This window comes from Schistocerca serialis, chromosome 1, assembly GCF_023864345.2.
Source record: "Schistocerca serialis cubense isolate TAMUIC-IGC-003099 chromosome 1, iqSchSeri2.2, whole genome shotgun sequence".
NCBI classification, from domain to species: Eukaryota; Metazoa; Arthropoda; class Insecta; order Orthoptera; family Acrididae; genus Schistocerca; species Schistocerca serialis.
Window position 1 is genome coordinate 16,910,762 of NC_064638.1, and position 23,275 is coordinate 16,934,036.

The 23,275-nt window shown below is 43.0% G+C and overlaps 1 protein-coding gene across 8 annotated transcripts in view; it reads right to left on the reverse strand.

Moving 5' to 3' along the window:
* The window catches only part of LOC126460492 (NAD(+) hydrolase sarm1-like), a 1,203,839-nt gene that overhangs the window by 196,151 nt on the left and 984,413 nt on the right, over positions 1 to 23,275 (reverse strand). The window contains exon 1 of one of the 8 annotated variants that reach the window (XM_050095922.1): positions 9,150 to 9,277. The exons of the other annotated variants lie outside the window; for them this stretch is intronic. Within the exon in view, the coding sequence (XP_049951879.1) occupies positions 9,150 to 9,245 (96 nt within the window). The 5' untranslated portion in view covers positions 9,246 to 9,277. Of the gene's footprint in view, positions 1 to 9,149; positions 9,278 to 23,275 lie in introns of those variants that run through there. 8 annotated transcript variants of the gene reach the window in all.

The window sequence follows — 23,275 nt, forward strand, 5'->3', positions numbered from 1 at the left end:
TGGGTGATTGTATCAGCTGATTCGTAATATAGACAAGTGACATGTAATAACCATAGCACAAGACTTAGCACCTTACTCTGTTGTCACTTCTCGGACATCTTGTTTCTATATCTCCATCCGTTCTCTGTTTCCGTAACATTAGTCCAGTGGTCTCTGAGGCGTAAAATCAAAAAGGATTCCATCACGATTCAAAAATATTCGATGTTTTTAAAAAATGATCTGTAAGTAGGGCGAACAAAAAGGCGTATCACAATTCACAAAAAAGAGCCCATGACACGCTGCGTAAAAGCGTCCAAATTCCGGAAAGCCATAACCATACATTTACCTCAAGAAAACAAAGAGTTTTTCGAGTAAAAACATAAACGTTACGCACTGAGTGCAAATGAGCACCGATGAACATGAAAACAACAGTTCTGAAGAATAACGAAAAAGATTCCCACAAAATAACACGGTTGCACACAGTGGCGCTTCAAAAATAATTATCGTACAGCCAATTCCCGCGATAGCATAAAACTTCATTCTCTCGAACGGACTAAAGCAGTCCATAATATCCCTTGGCCCGTGCTAGCTGGCGAAAGAGACTGATCGGTTCAATGACCATCCTGATGTTATTGGTCTAAAGTGAACACATATTGCGAGGTAGTGCGTTTCGCCTAAGCGAGTGAAATATTTACTCCTTGACTCCGTGTTGCTCCATGGCGAGCGAAGAAAATTAAGAAAATGAGAATATGACTAGACTTTGTTACGAGACAGAATAACGATAGGACGTGTAGGGAGTGTGTGCAATGAAACAGTAATTGTTAGGCACCATATTGGATAATTTGTGTTTTTGAGATTCACAGGCGATATGTTATGTCAATGTGGAGTTTCGTAACGTTCATAATACAGTCTATTGCATTTCAAAGGTATTTAATTAAAAAAAAAATGTGTGTGAGTTTTTAAGGGACCAAACTGCAGAAGTCCTCGGTCCCTAGACTTACACACTTAAACTAACGTGTGCTAGAAACAACACACACACACACACACGCCCTAGGGAGGACTCGAACCTCAGGCGGGAGGGGCCGTGCTTTCAGCGACATGGCGCCTCTAAGAGCGCTGCTATTTAATTTTGAACAAAGGATTCTGCTTCAATAACACGGTGAAGAGAATAGAGAAAGTTTTCTCTGCTAAAAAGAACTCATTTCACTCGCAGACAATCATCGAATGCCCAAATGCGAATGGCAGTGTTGCAATTGGAGAAGATCCTATAGAAGTTTTATTTATCTTATATTTCAAGAATTTTACAGGCAACCGTCGCAGTCGGCAGCTGCTTCTCCACCACGAGATTGACTTGTCTACATTTTCGAAATTACGTATGCTGTGAGAGTAGTCGATGCCTATCAAGAGAGTTTCCTTCACAAACATACAAACAGAGGCACTACACACACTAGTTCAATAACAACGAGTTTAATATTACCAGCTTGAAAAACGTTAAATTCTTCTTCTGAGCAGAAATGTAGTAATCCTCACAGGCGTTGGCCTGAGGTATTCTCGGCCTCCCACCACGCAGTACGTCAGCACTGGCACAGAGGCGCGTCTCTGAACTGGCAGAGTGCTCCACTGATTCTGGCTGAGGCACGCCTTTTTTCCCTACGACAGGTGCAAGAGCCGCCTGGCGTGCATGTTTTACCAAACAGGCACGCCTGCAGTGATGGAACAGTTTCTGCCAACCTGCAGACTATATGGCCCCTCGTCGTGCACGATACTTCCAGTCAGCGTTTGGTGCCGAAATATCTACGGTTTTTTTTTCTTTATTGTAATTTCATTCCCCTGCCCCATATTCGCAGTGGAGGGCTGGCAGTGGTACAGTCCACTGCTCTGCAGCCAAAAGGGGTTTACAAAAATGGTTCAAATGTCTCTGAGCACTATGCGACTTAACTTCTGAGGTCATCAGTTGCCTAGAACTTAGAACTAATTAAACATAACTAACCTAAGGACATCACACACATCCATGCCCGAGGCAGGATTCGGACCTGCGACCGTAGCGGTCGCTCGGTTCCAGACTGTAGCGCCTAGAACCGCATGGCCACTCCGGGCGGCAGGGGTTTACACAATACATGAAAGCAGAAAGCTTACTAAAAGGGGGGAATGAAATGGGGACATAAAAAACACAGTAAATGGAGATGATGGATATTAAAATATACACTAATATGGGGACATGCACAGGGGGGACATAAAGGTAAAAGAACACAACTGGCAGCTCGTTGCGCACTTCAAATCACTGGAGTGAAACTCAAGTTAAAAATATCCATCTTTTGATTTGCAGCTCCTTGTATTGGCCGTGTTTGCAGTTAAGATTTTTGGGATTTGAGGTCCGCCAGTTACGCAAAACGCCGTTTTTCTCAGTACCCATACTGAGAAAAACGGTGTTTTGCGTAATTGGCGGACCTCAAATCCCCCCCAAAAAAAGTCGGCCACAGTATAAGAAATCACATGAACAATCGTGGACTATATACAGTTCGAGTTCACAATTAAAACCACATCACTTGATGACGCTGCACAATGGGACCGAACGCAACACTAACGCAGCACACTTGATAATGAATAAAAAAATGTGGGAGGAGCCGCCAGGGGTCGGGGACAAGGAAGAAGGAAGAAGGAAAAAGTAGGCGAGAAGGAGGGGAGGGAGAGGGGGGCGAGGTGGGGGCCGCGTCGAAAGGGGACTGGGGAGGGAAGGTACGGGAGAGGAAAACAGCTGAGGAGGGGGTGCAGGGGCTCAGGGGGTGGGGGGAAGGAGGAAAATCCACTCAGGGAGAAGGAGGGGAGAGGAAAAGGGGGACCTAGGGGGGGGGGGGGGAACAAGAGCAGGCTGCAGTTGGTAGGAAGGGTAGATGTCACGGCCAAGTTCCACAGCCGAACGTAAAAAGAAAAATATATCGCTGCACGATACATATTTCAGGAGTTGCGGCGTCGTAAACACTGAGAAGCGTGAAAACTGCCGCATATGTCTGACATTTTCATTGATTACTTCTTTACTGCTAACTCTATTTGCAATACAGTTCGTAGACAGTAGCCACGTATAGGACTAGACGTATCTGCAAAATTATATCAGTCTACGAATATAGTTCAGGTCATAAAAACTGAGCTACGTGAAAATGAAACAGCAGGGAGAAATTTGCTCGAGATACAGGTGAAATGTATTAAATATATGTGATATAGATTTGACATGTGCGTATGTGGGGAAAGCCACGGATAAAAAGGTCGTCCTAAACTCTGGAACGATTTCAACCAAATTTGGTAGAAATATTATGGTTACAATCTGGAAAGAAATACTGTGGTGGTTAAGAACGACCATCCTGCTATTGGGTCGAGGAGAGAGACAGAGAGAGGAAGGTAGAGAGAGAGAGAGAGAGAGAGAGATGGAGGAGCAGTTGCACAGGGATGGGTGCATGAAATCAACAGAAAGTGGCGGAGCGTGCAGGAGAGGACTGATATGGGGAGGAAAGAAGTAAAAGGCACAGGGAGAGGAGGAAGGACATAAATTAACGGTAAGGTGGAAATAGGTACGTACCCGGCCAACGGCGGGCACCCAGCTCTCTCTACATACACGCAAAGAACAAGTATTGCAATAGATTTCTGGCGACCCGTGACAACTGTGATCTTACACGTGCTAAGCATGTTGCAAACAGCCGTAAAATTATTGACTCCTTTCTGGGACATTCTGTAATTGGGCACTCGGTCGCGTAGCAACTTTCTCAGACAAAGAAACGAGCGAGCGGCACAAACTCTGTCAACTTTTCGCATCATCTCATAATTCGATGCGCACGGTTTCCTGGGCCGCAACTGGCGTGGGCTGCGAGACTTTCAAGAGATAGCATTTTTATGGCGATACGCGCGGATAGTGAGTTCCGGGATTAACATTTCAATATAAACTACTGTTTAACCTAGAGTAACACAGCAGGGCTCAACTAGTGAAATATCAGCAGCAAGAAACTAAAGGATGGCGCTCGTTGAGGTCACTCGTACAAAATAAAATTTTGCACGAGTCAGTCCGCAGCGAAAATCCTGAGGGCGCCGGACGATGGAACGACGGTTGGAGGAAAAAGGAAGGAAGGAAGCGAGGATGCCGGGAGGATTAGGGCGGCGGCGCCACCAGAGGCGGAGCACTGGCTCCGAGAACGGAAGGACGGGGAAAGAAATCGGCACCGCCCTTGCAGAGAAACCGTCCCGGAGGGAGTCGCGAAAACGACGGAAAACCGGAAAGTAGGGTGGGAGCCGGCGTGCTGAGCACCGCCGCTGGCTGCAGAGCACGCCGCACAGGTGGCAGGCGCGCTCGCAGAGTCCGGCGACACGACAGCGCACCACATTCGTCACCATTCACGGCTACGGATTTACGTCGCAAGCGTCGCGTTAGCGTCAAGTACTTAACGCAGGAATTTTATCTCGAACGTGTCGTGACGCGGCGCGAGGATAGATTCACGGAAATGAGAGCACGTCGCAGGTGGTGACTAACACTTCGGAAAACCACGCACGAGTTATCGGCGGTGCGGACTTAATAGAGAAGTACTACTGAACTCGTTGACAACCGCCTCGAACTAACTACTTGGCAGTCCACACGAGAAAAATACATTTTAAGCTCCTGGCCACTAGGAATATCATCCACGAGGGAGGAATCGGCGATTGGTTTGCTGTTACACGGACGGCGATCCTGACAAACGCAGAACAGCACTGATAAAAACTCAAAGATCCGATCGACGACGGTCGAATCAAATAAGTAAGAAGCAAAGCGACGAAAGACGGCAAAAGACTCACCTCGGTTTTATGGTCCCGTTAGGATAATGTTGGAAAACAGAACGCACGCTTTTATAAAGAATGTTGGGATACTGAGAGAGAAAATAACCGATGACAATTAGTGCAGCAGCAAGAAGGGGCTGTGCGGGAAGTGAACAATACATTCCAGGCCTGTCAAAAAGTACAACTAAATTCTGATCTCATGTAAATTCACTGAATGTGTCCATACCTAGTGTTCAGTCTACACTCGGATCAATCTGGTGTGAAATCTGAAGACAGCAGACACAAAGCCGAACGTTAAATTCCGCGTTTGGGATGTGTTCCACGAATACCAACATCTGACCCCTTCTAAAATGAAAGTTCTCCAAATAATCACTATCGGCGTGGGAAAGCAGTTAGGGAATAGGGCAGCCGAGGTGAAATTATTTTTAACATATTGTGAACCAGGGAATACTTCATTTGCAATTTATCGGGCAAACAAACCGCAGCTGTTTCGAATGACTAGTTAGAAAATACTTTTACAGAAAGAAATTAGACGGTGGAGCCTCTCTTGGTCAGGAGGGAGAGGCGGCGGTCTTAATGTGCTTTACTGAATAAAATTTTTTTTAAAGTAAACAGTTTTAACGATCCGACAGCAATTTTTCTATTACAGTTAAAAGTTAAATAACTAGCTTCGGTTGCTATCTGCAACCATCTTCGGATCTGTAACGCATGTAGGAAACATACCCTAAGGAAATTATGTACAATCAAGCAGAATACATAAACACCGTACAGTACCTGAGACAAAATAATGGGGAGCCAATTCTAGATGTAAAAGTCAATATTTGAAAATGCATTTAACAGTGTAGTACAAACTATGTTAATGGTCATTTAGTAACATACTGTTCAAAATATGAAAAGGCGGTGAATAAGCATTGGAAAGCACGATGTCGTCATGCAACAGTATGCATTCCTAAGTACCAAAACCACTGCAGTAAGTAGCCGAAATTGTCACCGTGAGCAAGCCGGTTTGTAGATCTGTCGGAAGAATTGTAGATCAGAAAGAAGAAGAGGCTCACTCTGCATTGAAATTGATTTCAAAATATATAGATGATAATGGTATAAAATTGAGATTGGTATTTCATCCTCAACTGGCAACATGCCGTTTGTAGGAAGTAGATCATATGTAATTCATGAATGAAATCCAAGCAGCTTGTGCCAAAGTCCAACTAATTTTAAAACCATAAAAGTGACAGGGGAATGTAGTTAAAACTACAAGACAGGGAAGCTGTGTTATACAGCTGATCGGCAACGTGCCACATGTAGAAGACGTATCATATGTGAGAGTCAATTGATAGAAACATCAACGTACAGTAGCGCTAACAGATGTAAATAACAGAATAAAAGACAGATCATACGTGAGAGGCAAAGGATAAAAACGTGAAAGCAGAGCTAGTGCTAGAAATATGAATGACATTCGCACGCTGACGGTCAATTGGAAATTGTCCAGTTTGCATGAGAAGAACTGGGAGTAAAAGCTCATTATTTGCAATAGTATAACAGGTATTATCGTAAGAGCAGCATACGCAACGGCTACGAAAACTGTCAACTGTTCCTTAGCTGTGAACATGCAAGCCACACATTTCGTAGTAATTTGGTAATACAGCTAAGTGATCAATAATCATAAAATGGGATGGAAACACCGTACCCTGGCTAACACAAGAATGGTCCTGCAGGGCGTATAACGTAGTCATCTTTATAAAATATGTACAAATTGAAGAATAATATGAGAACGCTGCATGCGTTTAATTGTGACGAGAAAATTGCGATCTGCAATGTTTGCTTTAAAAGTTTTTATTCAATCAAGAAATTAGTCTTTTGTGATGTCTATTTCCCGCACCAAATAACATCAACAACGAACTGAAGAAATCAAAACGACCTGAAATATGTTCCATCTTCTGTTGTCCCGTCGTCTTCAGTTGTGCGTAATGTTACGATGATAATTCTCACGTTAGGTCCGTCTATGAGGAATTGAACAAAACTAATTTTATCACGCCATACACGTTCAGCCTTTATTTTTGGAAAAGCCTCATCTGTGGCCTGCAATATGTACATAACAGTGTGTAAGCTATTGTGCTTTACATGCCAGACACTGTACCTTCGGGTTACAAGACGTTCAGGAACTTTCTGAGTCTCTATAATGTAATAACGACCAATTATTAATTTACGAGGATTGTCGATGCTACTCTACACGTGTGTTTGCTTTGCTGGTTTTAAAGCGGATTTTCTGCATCCAGACTTTCCAATTTTCAGTCAGAACTTGTTTGCAACTCTCGAATACGTGTACGTGTAAACTGGTATATATTTCCATTGCCATAGACGGGCCTAACCCGAAAATTATCGACACACTATTTGAAACAATTTATTTCAGAAATGAAGTCTCGTTTTGTGATGTCCTGCAGCTGTTAGCGACCACGTCGGCTATATACGCTTTTGCTGAATGTTTGGGGAACGGTGATTATTCAATGTAGGGAGACGGGATACGATAAGCTATACTAAAATGGCGGAAAAGTGTGCTCCATTTTGTGTTACATCCTGCGTGTCTGGACGTTTCCTCGTGTGAGCAACCAGTGTGTCTGTACTGGAACAGGAGCGATAGCGAAGAGCGGCCGGCGAAGGCGCGCGACCCGCGAGGGGAACACGGCCGCTGTTATCGCGGCGAGCAGTAGTCGGCAGTCGCAAAGGCAAAGGTCAGGCGGCGGGCTGTCTGTCCCACGCAGCATCACCGACGCACCGAATTTTCACGTACTGTTTCACTTACAACGTATGTTATAGCTTAAAAGGATTCACATCCAAGGTACCTTCAAAGATGGAGGAAAATATTCAGCGCACTTGCACATTGTATTCTTCAGACTCAAGAAGATTGACAACACTATAATTACGGTTTCCTGCCAAAAGGAGTGCTTCCATTTGAGAACTGATGAGACAGTTTGAACTACGTCTCGGAGGAAAAAAGAAGGAAAAGTAGCGACGGGGCATGGACGCAGTTGTAGCAGTCGAGTAAAGAAGGAAGAAGACGTGCTCGTATTGGACAGTTGTCACATTAATCAACTCTGTGTCGACCACAGAGGAGGCATATGGGGTTGTCAATTCCAGTTTTGGAAATCGCGGCGAAACTACGCGTCTCACAGACTGATGTCGAAACATTCGGAACGAGCCGCTGTTTGCACCAGCTGTGCGGCAGCTGTCCGCTGAGGCGGGGAGCTCGTAACGCAGAGAGGCAGCGGAAGCTGTGCGCGGCTGTGTGCCGGCGGCGACTCGTGCTCCATCTGTGCGGCGACCGCCGAAGCCCGGGCGGCACCTGCACGCCGCGCCGCGTCCACACCTACTGCGAAGGCGGCGGCGGCGGCGGCGGCGGCAGCGGCGGCGCAAAGCGACACGGAAGCAGTCCAGAGTCCGGGCCGGCGCGTGCGTGTCCTCACTTCATTACACACCTCTGTTTCGTCACGTGCGCCAAGAGAAGGCGGCACAAAACTGCAACTGGCAATGCTTCCAAAATGAAAGTTAAGGAGCGCGTGTGCTAATCAGTAACACAGCGTTATCGTTAGACGCACAGACGAACCTGATCGCTGAGAAGACGCAAGTAAGAAAGTGAAAGGCTAAGGAACGACAAGAAGTATATAGAATGATAAGGCGTAGTAGGAACGAGGCGTGCTTTCCGTAGCTCTGGAACAGCGTGCGATCGTACGAGCAGCGCTGTCACCGAATGACGATTCAGACGTTACTCGCTCTGAAATTGTCATCCGAGACTGGAGGGATACAGTACTTCCGCGTAGGTTCCGAGTGACACGGAACAAAGTGGATACGAGCTTTCGGAAATGAAAGCCGCTAGCATCGTGACAGGAGACGGCGATCTCATCAGCCTCTCTGGAAAGACCCGTTCGTGGCTTTTGTTTTTTCTTCCTAACTCGGTACGTAGCACAGGACAGGGTTGCTTTTGTCTTTCGAGTCTCTTTACTTGAGGAATGTGAGCCTACGGAAGTCGTAACTTGTACGTTAAAGAGAACACGAGCCGTTAACATAGATGGAAACATTTTTTTTTTTTTTTTTTTTTTTTTTTTGCATATGACAGTGACCCTTTTGCACGTGAAATGCTGGGTGTGTGGGCTGACGTAAGAAAGGTAGAGGTGGTGTCACAGCCTGTGTTGCCGTCGGATTAGCACTCACCGCCTCACGATACAGACGAAATGTTGCGCCAAAATAGAAGCGTGTGACATACACACACACACAGACACACAAGCACAACACGCGCACGTGACAAACTACGGCGACTGTCGGAAGAAAGAGTGGTCCGTCCGTGGTGTGAGCAGCGCGGCCGCGGCACAGTAGCTGGCGCTCACCCTGAAGCGCGCGCGGAGAGCCGGCAGTAGTCGCGGCGGCGGCGGCGGCAGCACGGGCAGGGGCGGCGGGCCGCCGCTCACGGCAGACACGCTCATCGTGTGGCTGCGGGGCGGTCGTCCGCGCGGCGCGGGTGCTGGGGGCCCACTGGCCAGTGCCGCTCCGCTGCCCGCACAGTAGTCGCGCCCGCCGCCGCAGCCGCCGCCTGTGGGTGGACGTGACGCGCTCTGCCGGCCGGCCCGGCACTACGCGGCCCCGGCGCACACTTCCTCCACGGCGGCGAGCGCGCCGGGATTACCGGCCACAGCCGACCGCTTCGCTCGCCCACATTTCCTTACTGCGTACCGAGGGAGCCAATTCGGCATTTACTTCCACAAAATTCGTAATGTACCTATATTGACTTGGGCACGTAGTAGCCGGTCGGAACTAATACCAATATTTGCCTCGAGCACGTCCTTGCTGTTCGTAAGCACATGTAGCGAGCAGAAAAAAAAAAAGATAACCCAAGACCTCGGACGTCACTTTTCACACAACTGTGGCATTTGTCAGAGACGATCTCTAGGACTGATTCATCTGCAGAAAGGGAAACCGAACTGAATGCCAATGATTAGCCAGAGGAATCGACGAATGCTGCCCTCCGTAATGAAAGTTTCATTTACGGAAAGGAAAAATGTGATCCGACAGAAAACGCTTTCCTTCGACTTAGGAAGACCGAAAAAGAAGACTGCCATTTCAGTCTTCATTGCACCGCATTCCGATTTGCATTCGTACGTATATTTTTGCACATATCTCGATTCCACCCTAAAATTTAATTGTGCAAACAAATTGATTTTGCGATAAGTACGAACATCTCTGAGGTAACCGGGAAATAAAAGAGATCTCCATCACAGAGTCTTGTTATTCTTGAGCAACCTCATGTCAAAGAAGAGGTAATGAATCTCTTCTCAAAGTGGAATTCTAACACATTTGAATCAATATACACAGGGAAATAAAAAACTGAAAAGAACAAGGTTACATCTAAAGTTTCCGGCAGCCAAAAAATGAGTACAAGATTCTACAGTATTTTCGTTCACCTGATCAAAGGTAGAGAGTTGAGGCGATATCTTGGGCATAAATAACCCAGCAAATACCCTTGGCACATATTTTCACATTTTAAAACGGGTTTATTTTGGAAATATTATCCCTTTTTCGCTACTGGTAGCGTTGCTGGAGGTGAAAAAACGGCGGTGTTGCTAAATCTTGTGACAAAACCACTGACGAACTTGAAGGATATAGAGGAGCAGAATGGGGACTTGGAGATACCTTCCGGCCACCTTTACCACAAACGAGCAGCAGTGTCTGTCAGCTAGAATTTCCGCTGCGCTGGTACAGTAATCCACTATGAGCTGATCGACTGTGGTCCCTGATAGATATTCCTTTGTGTTATATAACAAACCTTCGTTTAACAGATTTTACAGCTTCTCATTGAACGATACATATGTGTTGTTCACTACTCTACAGTAGAATTGTTTAGGATTTTAACATTTTTCATTTCTTTGCTCTTCTGATGTCGTTCGGATTCCGAAATGTTCTGTTTCTAGCTGTGTGTATTACATATCTTAAGGTATTCCATCCATAAAGAACGCCATCACAAGGCCGGGATTGTCGACAAACACAAATGTTTGTTTCCCGTATCAGTCAGTTATCTGTTTGCCACTATGTGTTTCAATGGTTCACACCATCAGCTTTAGCTGAAGAACTGTTTAGTCATGTAGGTCGTCTTAGTGAAGAGCACGCCCCCCCCCCCCCTTCCACAACAGCAGACCATGTGCAAGGCTGGTTATGTTGCATCTTTTGCAGATAATAAAATTGTGTTTTTAGAAAAGACACTCTTAAGCTGCATAAATATCAACGTTAGAAGAAAGCGTACTTACAACAGAAGTAGACTTAAACTTAATAAATATGAATTTGTGAGAATAAAGTGTACTTACAAGAGAAGTAGAGTTGCAAAAAGGCCGCATACCGTTACTTGCTGTACATTATCCTTACAGTGTCACTCCACACGTATTACACATGTTACAGACATTCTTCCTCACATGAAGTACAAAAAGTAATTGAGAGATGCATTTACTGGACCTTGCCTACTCCTTGCTGTACATCACAAGCCAGTTATTATATTAAATAGCTCTACATATAAATATGCTTTATTTTATTTTAAGAAATATGAATTTCCTGTAACAAAATCTGGATATGTTCACAAAATAATTATTGTACTTGGTGGTTTTACGTACCTAATATTTTCTTTGTTTATTTCAGACAATGTGATGTGCTGCAACAGAATATCTACATGTGGACATTTCATTTATTACATATAAATGCTTATCCATAAAACAGGCTAACTTCGCGTCCGACACTTTGCTGAAAGATTTTTTTTTGTTTTTGTTTTTATTTAATTGAATTTTTATGTTGTTCACAAACTGCAACACCTTCCAAGCTTGTGACGGTAATTAAGGCCACATAAGCATGGTCTTTTCCGAATGTACTTCTGACCAAAAGCTATTCTGGTAGCTGGAGTCCAATGACTTTTGCATTCTTGTGGAGATATTTACATATCCCGTAATAAATATTTCTTTATGTCTATCCCAGAAGTGAAATACCGATTTTCATTAATTTACATTTAATTTTTTTTTAATAAAACGATATATTTTCTTAAGAATTTTCATCCCTTATTGCACTTCCTTAGGGCCTGAATTTCCAGAAACACTGAAACACGTATTTTTTTTCTTTGTAACCGAGAAGTCATATACAGACTGTCATAGATATAGCCTCATAAATTTTTTAGTCGCTTTTTTGTAATTATTTATTTTCAAAACACTTTCACCCACTATTTTATCCCTTTAGTGGTAGAATTTTCAAAAACGCCGAAACAGCTATTTTTTATTTTCTGACTGTGAAACCAAGCCCCGTGTGGAATTTGCTGGTCTCCCATCGAGCGCCTCCCCAGGTGTCTGATAGGGGAATGCTCACCAGATACGGTGGGTACCGGGGAAATAAAATACCCGAGGTGGACCAAAACTAGCAACTGCTGCCTTGTAATATGATATTGTTCATCAAAGGCTAAAGCAAGAAAACCTTGAATAAAAATTATCAGGTGGGTTGGGGATTGTGTGGCCAGCTCCTCACTCACATAAAAACCTAAAAATGCTAAAAAACCTAACAATATGCCTCGGAAAAATTGGAACTTTGGACGACGAACTGGCGATGAGAAAGGGAAGATGTTGTTTGTATGCTTTAATGTGCAAGGTACTTCCATTAAACTAAATTTACTACCTGCAGAACTTGAAATGTTCAACATGAATGTTGTCGTACTCTCTGAAACAAAGAAGAAAAGCCAAGGAGTAGAAGGTCTGGATAATTATGTACATGTATCAGTAGGGTATCAAAAGCAGTAAGAGAAAAAGCAGAAGTCACCAATATGATAAAGAAAGTATGGAGAAAAAGAATCACAAATTGGACATTCATCAATCAGCGTATTATAACTGCTGAAATGGCAGTATTTGCTTCGGAAGTTGTGGTTATTGGTGTATACGCAACCCGTACGACACAAAAGATAAGGAGAAAATTACATTCTGGGCCACTATCAGGGAGACTATTGAAAAAATCTCAAGAAGAAAGGAACTGATTATTATGGGAGACATGAATGGAAGCGAAGGCTGTAGAATAGCAGGAAAACATGGAGAGGAAGCATATAATAGCAATGGGGAACGATTGATTGTAATTTTTGAACAATTTGATCTAAAAATTACCAACACATTTTTCAAACACAGCCGGCCGGAGTGGCCGTGCGGTTCTAGACGCTGCAGTCTGGAGCCGAGCGACCGCTACGGTCGCTGGTTCGAATCCTGCCTCGGGCATGGATGTGTGTGATGTCCTTAGATTAGTTGGGTTTAATTAGTTCTAAATTCTAGGCGACTGATGACCTCAGAAGTTAAGTCGCATAGTGCTCAGAGCCATTTGAACCATTTTTTCAAACACAAGGACATTCATAAATGTCCTTGGCAACAGAACACTAGAGAACTTCGTTCTAAAATAGATTATATTATCATCAGGCAAACAAGTAGTTTCTAGGCAGCAGACGTCAGATCTTTTAGAGGAGCCCAGTGTGGATCAGACCACTATCTAGTGAAAATGAAATCTTTTTGGCCATGGAAGAATGCAAGGAATGATATAAGTAACATAAATAAAACGAACCAGACTGAAAAAGATGAAAATTTATCTTTTAATATTGACAGGCTAAAAGACGAAAGTATCAGAACACTCACTGTGGCCAGGATGGAAAGGAAACTGGTTGAATCATTTGAAGGAAGTACAGAGGAAGTATATGATTATATAAAAACTAATGTGAAAATCATAGCAACAGAGGTGTTGGGTAAAAAAGATAGCAACCACAAGCGTGCAGCAGAATGGTGGTCAAAGGAAATAGAGATCCTCGTTAGAGAAAAACGAAATGCATTCCTCCTGTGGTTGAATGATAAATCAGAAGAAACAAGATCAATATACAAGGAAAAGAAGAATGAAGAAAAAATAAGGATGGGAAAAAATGAAGCATGGGAAAGAACATGTAATAGCAAATTAGGATTTGGGTGAGCAAAAGAAGCATGGTCAGTATTAAAAGGGCTTCAAGAGGATACAAAAAGCAAAACCAATCTCCATCTGATAACACAAAAGGAATGGGAAGAGTATTTCCAAGAATTATTAAATGAGGACAGAGAAGAATTTATAGCAGAAGGAACAGTGGAAGAAAATAGACAGGAAGATGATGAGATCCAGATTTTAGAAAGTGAAGTACTTCAGGCATTGAGATCAGGAAAGAATGGTAAATCACCTGGACCAGGCAATATCAGTCTGGAGTGTCTGAAATATGGTGGTGACAAAATTGTGAAACTGATAACACAGCTATTTAACAAAATGATACAAGGAGATTCAGTTCCCAACGAGGTGAAGCTAGGTTACATTAAGACCATATTTAAGAAAGGGGATCGCAAAATTTGTTCAAACTATCGAGAAATTTGTGTTACAAACTCATAATGAGAATTTTACGAGAATAATTAAAAACAAACTGGAAAAAAATTTAGAACCCAGGAAGAACAATGTGGTTTTACCGCTGGGAGATTTGTGTAGACCACATTTTCACATTACGACAGATTTTGGAGAAACAATAGGGAAAAATAAAAAAAATATAGGATTAATTTTCACAGATCTAGAAAAAGCGTATGATACTGTTCTAAGAAAATTAGTTTGGAGAGCACTACATATGGCAAACATACACCCGTCCTTGATTAAAATAATACAACAGATGTATAAAGATAACATTTCCCAAGTGAAAGTTGGTAATATACTTTCACAGAAATTTAGAAAAAGCGAAGGCCTTTTACAGGGCTGTCCCATGTCACCATCATTACTTGAAACCGATATAGATATTAGCTTTAGAACATGGTCTCGTAAATATAATGGTATGGGATTAGAAATAACAGATGGAGTTTACCTTCATCATTTATTGTTTGCTGATGATCAAGTAGTCGTAGCACAAGATGGGTAGGATGCTAGCTATATGTGCAATCAACTAGCAGTAGTATACAAAACTTGGGGTTTGAAGACTAATGACCACAAAACAGAATACTTGACTAATGATTCAGATGAACTATACATTGAAGGAAAAAAATCAAAAGATAAACACTTTCTGTTATTTGGGATCCATTTTAGAAATCTAGGGAAAATCAGAGCCAGAAATCAATAAAACAATTAGTAGCAGACGGAAGGACATTGGAATGCTTAACTCAGTCTTATGGAGCAGGAATGTAATGATCAGAACTAAAAAATTGATATACAAATCTATATTAGAGAGTGTGGTTCTGTATGGAGCTGAGACCTTGACAATTGACCTGAAGCAGATTAGAAAATTTCAAGCTCTAGAGATGGACTTTTAGAGAAGATCGGCAAGAATCTCCAGGAAAGAAAAGATAAGGAACACCGAAGTAATAAGGAGAATGGAAATAAAAGAAAGAATATATGATGTAATGGATAGGAAGAAATTACAGTGGTACGGGCGTGTACGACGAATGGAGAAAGCCAGAATACCAAACTTAATACTGGAGTGGGAAGCGGAGGGGAGAAGAAGAAGAGGACGACCTATGACCACCCGGCTCCAAAATGTACAGCACACAATGAGGAGAACGGGCGCAGAGGAAGAGTACACACAAGATCGGAACACCTGGAGAAACATTCTGAAAATGTAGTTTAAGAACGTTTATTCTTTGTATAGTTATTTCCTAGTAAATTATTATGTTGGAGATAAGCCTCTGTAATGAGGCAAAGCTCAAAATAATGAAAATAGAAACCAACCACCAATTTTTGTAGTTCTAGCTTCAAACTTGCCTTAATAGCGACATACTTTCAGACAGCCTCGCATCTCCTATTTACCCCCTTAGGAGTGGAATTTTACACAATCCCTTCTTAAACGATGCCTCCACAGTTCCTCTCTCCATCTCCAGCGGCGTGGGCTCTGCGATGATGAGCCAGTGAATCAGCCTGACCCCTGACCACCCTCTTAGGTGTTGAATTTCCAAAAACAGTCAAACATATTTTTTCATTCTAACTGAGAAGCTAAATTTAAAATTTCGCGGATTTAGCTTTAAAAATGCTTTCATAATAAAGTATTTTCTTAAAAAATCCCCCCCCCCCCTGGAACCCTCCTCGGGGCTCAATTTCCAAAAACACTGAAACACGTCCCTTGTAATCTGTAATAGATAAGTCAAATATCAATATTCATAGATGTAGCTTTAAAAATACTTTAGCAGTTCTTTAATAATGATATTGTTTCTAAATAACCTCTCATCGAATATTCCACTCCCACAGGATTCGAATTTCGAAATATCCCTTCTTAAACGACGTCCACATATTCTCCAAATTTCGAATTTGTATCCTTAGCGGTTTGGGCTGGGCTGTGATAACTCTTCAGGACATTGCTTTTTATACATAGAGATTATAACAGATTATACATGTATGTTGTGGGCTGAACTTACTGAGAAATGAATGGAAGATTTAAATGAAATGTCCATTGAAATTCTAGATTATGAAAATTCTTGAAGTACTTTGTCAAAACTATTGAAAAGGTTAGTCGAACCTGTTTCGCCATTGTCACTGAGTAGATTTCGTCCAAAGTTTTTTTTTTGTGGATATATATTTCTGGTTCTTCATAAAGTGATACCTTGCTTCATTTGTTCAGTGTATGTAGTATCTTAAGACTGCTTTGTACACCACCAAATGTATGCCCTGTATCTCTTATACAGGTTCCTATTGCAGATTTGTGTGGTGTGTTATATCGGGAGGTGTTGATGTGTTCTTTAAATTTGGTGTGAAAGTTTGACCTTCGTAGTCAAATGGACATTTGTTTCACATGTTTGTATATATGCCAGGGGTGAAGATTTATCTTGGCTGCGTTTCCGGCTAAGGAGATGCCTGATCTCTAACAACCAGACCAGCCGATGATTAACCACGTGCTCCAAGTTATTTCCTACACATCCCTTAAGACGACGCTCCGGTAACTACTCAGGCATTGCAGTCCTTTCCCTATTTGAGGGTATGTATCAGAATTGCCTCTCTGCATGATTCAGGGCAGTTGCCTGTCTGCCAGGTGAGATTAAAACAGTCAAGGAGGATTTCCTTTGGCGCTGCTGGCAAATGTTAAAGCGTGCAGTACCAGAGTTGGTCGTGACCGGGTGCAGCGCCACGAGTATCAGACAACGCCGACTTCACCTCCCACATAGACCCTCTCTACAGTCGCACGGTAGCGGCAAAGCGCTGTATCCTGGCCGGAATTGGTAGTGGTCTGTGGAAAATGCTCTACCATTGTCTGGGCGATGTTTCTGTGTGTTGTTTGGAGACACCCCTGCTTCAGCACTGCTGCTATTGGTAAACAGCTGCGTTTACCAGAAATTTTCCAGATGGCTTCCTTTCGTAGAACAAGTGGAACGGTTGGTAGATTCCAGGTACGCTTGCCATGAATCTCTCTTGCTTTCCTTAATTACGTGTTGGGCCTTGGCTCTTGCTACACGAAACGCTGTGAGGTTCTCTGCTGTGGGGCGGCATATAAACAGACGAAGAGCCGCACAGTTGGCCTGGATGGCTGAGTGGCACTCACTGGTAAGTTAAGGCGTAGCTTGGCTCCCACGATGACCTGATAACTTTGGGACGGAAAAGTCAGTGGCATGGCTCGTGTACCGTGGTCCACCCATTGTCGTGATGTTCAAATACAGCCATCTGGCTGAACAGCGCGCAGCTAGCCCATCCGTTTTGGCGGCTTCACTGCAGATAATACTCCATCCAGTAGGTGACTCACGAAGGTATAGCCCCATAGTACAGGGGCATCTGACACTTTAAAATGCGTTTCCTGCATAAACAAAAGCGCAGGGGACATTCCTGTCGTAGGATTTTCAGTTCCTCCACATGTGTCCCGAATAAATTAATTATCCACTGTAGGATGGGAGCCACTTACCAAGGGCGTAGCACTATCATCCAGACTTTCTGCCGTGGGTGGAGGCTCGGCTCAGTCTTGGCACGAGGTAATTGCCTCAGTCTGACATCGAGGTCCATCACTTCTGAAGAAGAGTCGAGAGAGTAATCAGACTGGATGACATCGACATCGTCAGATTGTATGCTTCTCGCCCCCGTCAGTGGGACACTTTTCGCCTTCGACTTTTTTTTCCGAAGAGGCTTCGGAGCCACAATCTCTGTGTAGCAGCATTCGCTTTCTGCACAGGCCGTTTCAGTACTGAAGCCAAGAATGTGGCGAACGTCGGCAGCACCGTTATGGACTTCTTATATGGAGTGCACTTTGGATCTTTCGTTCTTGAAGATATACACTGCAGATTCCGGACAGGATGAGCCCCAGAGCAGTTCCTCCTTGGTGGAAGGTCTTACCACATTTGCTACAAGTGGCTTTTCCCTTACACACAAGAGTAGTATGCCCAAGGTACTGGCAACTGAAGCAGCACATTGTATTGGGACATATAGTCGCACGCTGAGCCAAAGGAAACCTGGCAATGTGCTCTGGAAGCTTCGTGCTGCTAAAAGTCAGGATAAAGGGTCGAATTTGACAAGATCGCCATTCACCCTTTCCATGATATTCTGCACATCAACTATACCTTCTTAGGTCCACTCGACTTGTAGTTGTTATTTGAGAATGAGCACCAGACCCTTGAATACCCCAACACTCTTGCTGCAATTCAATGTGGTGTGGAGCTCAGTTTCAGTGACATACTCCCCAAGGCATTTTGCTTCCTGCAGGTTGGTTGAGTGCTGGGAATTAGAGGTTCGCAGCCGCCTGACTGACTTTAATCTCCCTGCGATGCCCTCTAAGCCTTTTTGAATATAAAAAGGCGAAAACTTCTCAGAGTTGCCCTCCTTACGTTTCACAACCAAAAAAACATTCTGACCAGCACCGTGCGTTCTGTTACTAAACACAGAATTAATTTTAACAACTCCAGAATATGGAGGAATCGTCTCACAACGGCCCTTGTGCGACTGGCTGCTCGTACCTCCAAGTAGCCCACGCATTCCACTGCGAGGAAGCAAAGATGTCGAAGGTTTCATCTCCGTCCCACGAGCAGCTAGGGAAATAAAAGTCCACCTACACAGATCCCTGTGTGCCTAGGTAAGCCTTAAATGTCGTACGACAGATTCCGCAGAGGTTGCCCATACCGACTGGTCCACCTCAACAGCCATCCATCTCATCAGTGCACAGCACACCTGGAGAATGACAGATTTTTTTATAGAGGTTTCCACCGTTTCGGCATTCAATTCGAGATAGGCGTTCCCTGTGACGCTCAACATCCATTGCCGCACCATACAGTTGTCGCTGAAGCAAGCCCAGAGTTTATGGTGGCAGTGACCAGCAAATGAATGTTGAGCCCCCGAGGGCGAAAGTAGTAGCCGGTATAATAAAACGTAGCTGTTTCGAATTAACGAAAGAATATATATTGTCAATGTTCCTCGCCCTGTTCCAACCTCTTGCTGGAAATACATAGACACGTACATTGCAAATCATTGTAGGATACATATGGCTCTTAAAAAAGAGTACGCGTAGCCTGAAACTGAACTTGGTATTTCGAAACTAGTCGCCAGGATAATAAAATGCAACAGTGACGGAATTACAGTAAAAAAAAAAGTCCGTGTTGCTGGTCCTGTCCTGACTTGATGTTGGAATAACGTATAATAAACAAGCTCTGATCCATAATTTGCGGCAAGTACTCTTAAGAAGTGCTATTGACAGTAAGTGCTGCTATTCTCAAATTGGATCCACAATTGACCATCCATTGTGTTCAAAGTGATAAATAAGCTTTGACTACGCATCTGCTATAGCATGTTGCTGCTTATATTCTTCTTTTGTGGGATTTGTTTTCGCCATATGCCCCAGATTTCGGTTTTACGATTCAACCCCTTCCATTTTGAGATTAATCTTATTTACACGTAGAACATTACCTATACTTAAACAGGTAGCCTAATTTCTTTAAAAGTGAACTGTATTATTTAAGTCTGTGCTTCACGTTTAATCTTTTTCTTAGGACCTATGGAATTACATCATTTATAGGAAGCAGCCTTAATTCGCCAAGATCTGTATCAAACGATATTGTAAAGAACAGTGTTCTAGATCGTGAAAAATATTTTTCTCTTGCTATAATATAGCACTTGTGCGTAATGCTTACATCGTCTGCCTTGCAGTCTGTGTTAACAATTTCCAAGTAGTTTACATATGATGAAATATATCTGTGTATTTATAACCCTTTCTAGTTCTTGATGACCTGGAAGGTTTACCTATACACGTGTCAATTTTTGAGTACTGTCATTACCCCGCCGGCCGGAATGGCCTAGTGGTTCTAGGCGCTTCAGTCCGGAACCGCGCTGCTGCTACGGTCGCAGGTTCGAATCCTGCCTCGGGCATGGATGTGTGTGATGTCCTTAGGTTAGTTAGGTTTAAGCAGTTCTAAGTTCTAGGGGACTGATGACCTCAGATGTTAAGTCCCATAGTGCTCACAGCCATTTGAACCATTTTTTTTGTTATTACCCCGCTAAACAAACTTCACAATACTGTTAAACACCACAAAGCAGCTGCTCTATGAGACATTCGTTGATAGACACCACGTAGATGTGATGACAACGGAGTACGCCAGTGCACATTTTAAGTATTGTCTGTTGGCATTTAATACATCTACACAATCCGCAAGATTTTGAGCAGTTCTCTACATTGCACAGACAGTTACATCCTGCAAAAGTTGTCTACAGATGATCAAATACATACAACACTCACAAGAATATTTAACAGTCTAACTCCAGTTAAATATTGCGATTGCTGCTGCACTCTGACACCGATCGATGTACTGGTAATGCTTTCTCTGGAACGAATCTCACTGTCTAATGCGCACACGTAAGAAAAATCTCTCGCGGTTATCGATGTCCTTAATCTTTACGTCCCTCACGATAGGACACACACTCATTTTCTCTGGTCATGCCACAACACAAGCCACAGTAACATCAAACTGCAATATAGACACTTTTATTACATAAATAGTGCAGTTATCTTTTATATCCGTACAGTGCCCGAAAAATTTATGGTATACATACACTCTAACATGCTATATGTCTCGATTCTCCTCAGTCCTAGGAAATTATCTGACAAAGTCGTTGAATCATCGCTTCTGGAAAGTGTTGCCAAGATTCTCTCAAACACGTGTTATGAAGGACAGACGTCTGGAACTGTGTTCAGATAATGAATACCGCACCCGCGGGCGTAATGCTTGGAAAGGCATCACCGACGCGCAGGTTGGTGCACTGTAATCAACATCAGTACCGATAGAACAGCAAGGAAAATGCTAGGGTACGCTTAGGACTGTCGATGAGGGGGCGTATGGCTACAGCCGTATTCCCCGTCCTGTTTCTGCACTACAGCAGATCCAGTTGAACACTTGCATTGCTATATTGGCTGTTGATATACTTTCCGGGATGTGAGGTCGTGGTCCAAGAACTTTTCTGCTCCTTACGTTTCGTCCAGGACTGCGCTGGACTTCCTCAGAGGCGCTGCTCCGCTGAATATTATCGCGAATATAGAAGCAGGTATACGAAATATCCCTAAGGCAACCGCGAATGCAATTCGAATTGAAACCACTAGAGTTTTAAGCCACAGCAAACCTCTAGAAAGTAATTTAACAAAAGGTGAGAGGAAGGCTCTTATGGATTTGAATGCAGATGAAGAAATAGTGGTTCTTCCTGCAGATAAAGGGAACGCTACTGTTGTTATGAATACAGAAGATTACCGAAGGAAAATTTTGAACCTTTTAACGTCAGGACAGTATAAAAAACTTGCGAGGGATCCTACAGCCAGTGTACTTAGGAAAATAAATAATTTGATTAAGTCATCTACCTCTATCCGAAAAGAAGATAAAATAACTTTGTTGAAAAGTGAAGCTATGTGTCCTCGATTGTATGGTGTACCCAAAATTCATAAAATAGATTTTCCTTTAAGACCCATAGTCAGTGCCATCAATTCTCCCACTTATGAAATAGCAAGATATTTAACAACTCGTTTACAACCATTTATTGGAAAAACTGACTCATATATAAAAGATTCGCGTCATTTTATTGAAAAACTAGAGGGACTAACTCTGGCCCCTGAAGATATTCTTGTAAGTTTTGACATTGTGTCTTTATTCACAATGATTCCTGTTAACGAAGTTATGATTTTCATAGCGGATATTTTTCCAGAAGATTTGACTGTTCTTTTCAGACATTGTCTTACATCAAGTCAGTTCCAGTGGGATAATGAATTTTATGAACAACTTGATGGAATAGCAATGGGTAATCCATTAGGCCCTGCGATTGCCAATCTTTACATGGAGAAATTTGAATAATCAGCCCTAGACAAAGCTAATAACAAACCATCTCGTTGGTATCGATATGTAGATGACACACTTGTGGTTTGGTCCCATGGCAGAAAGGCCTTGGACGATTTCTTTGATTATCTAAATAAAATTCACCCAAAAATACAGTTTACCATGGAAATAGAAAAGGATAACGGAATATCTTTCTTGGATGTCTTAGTTATGAGACGGTCCGATATCTGCTTGGAATATAAAGTTTTTCGGAAGGCAACACGTACAGACAGATATTTACATAAAAATTCTAATCATCATTCACAACAAAAAAGGGGTGTCATAAAAAGTCTTGTCGATCGGGCGGAACGGATATGTACACCTGAACATTTGGATGCTGAAGTGAAACATCTGAAGCAGGCTTTTGAAAAAAACGGCTACTCAAGGAAAGAGGTAAATAGAATTTTGCGTCCAAGGAACAGAAGACCAAAAGATAAGAATGAACCACAACGACAGAAAAATACAGTAGTTCTCCCTTTTATTAAAAAAGTAACAGATCGGATCGGTACGATTTTACGAAAACACGACATAAAACCGGTCTTTAAACCAACAAAGAAAATAAGTCAAGATCTGTGAAGGATAAACGCCCTCCCCTGTCGACATGTGGTGTGTATAAAATTCCATGTACCTGTGGTAAAGTTTATATTGGTACTACCAAAAGAAGCGTAAACACGCGACTGAAAGAGCATAAAAGTCTTTGTCGACTTGGAAAAATAGAAAAATCAGCTGTAGCGGAACATGCTCTTCAACCAGGCAACCACCAAGTGAAGTTTTCGGATACCGAAGTTTTATCTACAACGTTAAATTACTATCCACGGCTATATAGAAAAGCAATTGAAATTTATAAACATCACGATAATTTTAATAGGAAAGAGGAGGCTATGAAACTTAGCGATATATGGACAGTGGCTCTACAAAATTGCTAACAATTTTTATCTTTGACAAGGTGGTACTCGATAGTCAACCTTATCTTTGCTATGGATTATCACTGCTCATCACTTGTCACCTGAACCACGCCCCCTATCTCACAATATATAAGTCGCTCTCAGACACCCGACCAGTCAGTTGGCAAGACTCAGCGGAGCAGCGCCTCTGAGGAAGTCCAGCGCAGTCCTGGACGAAACGCAAGGAGCAGAAAAGTTCTTGGACCACGACCTCACATCCCG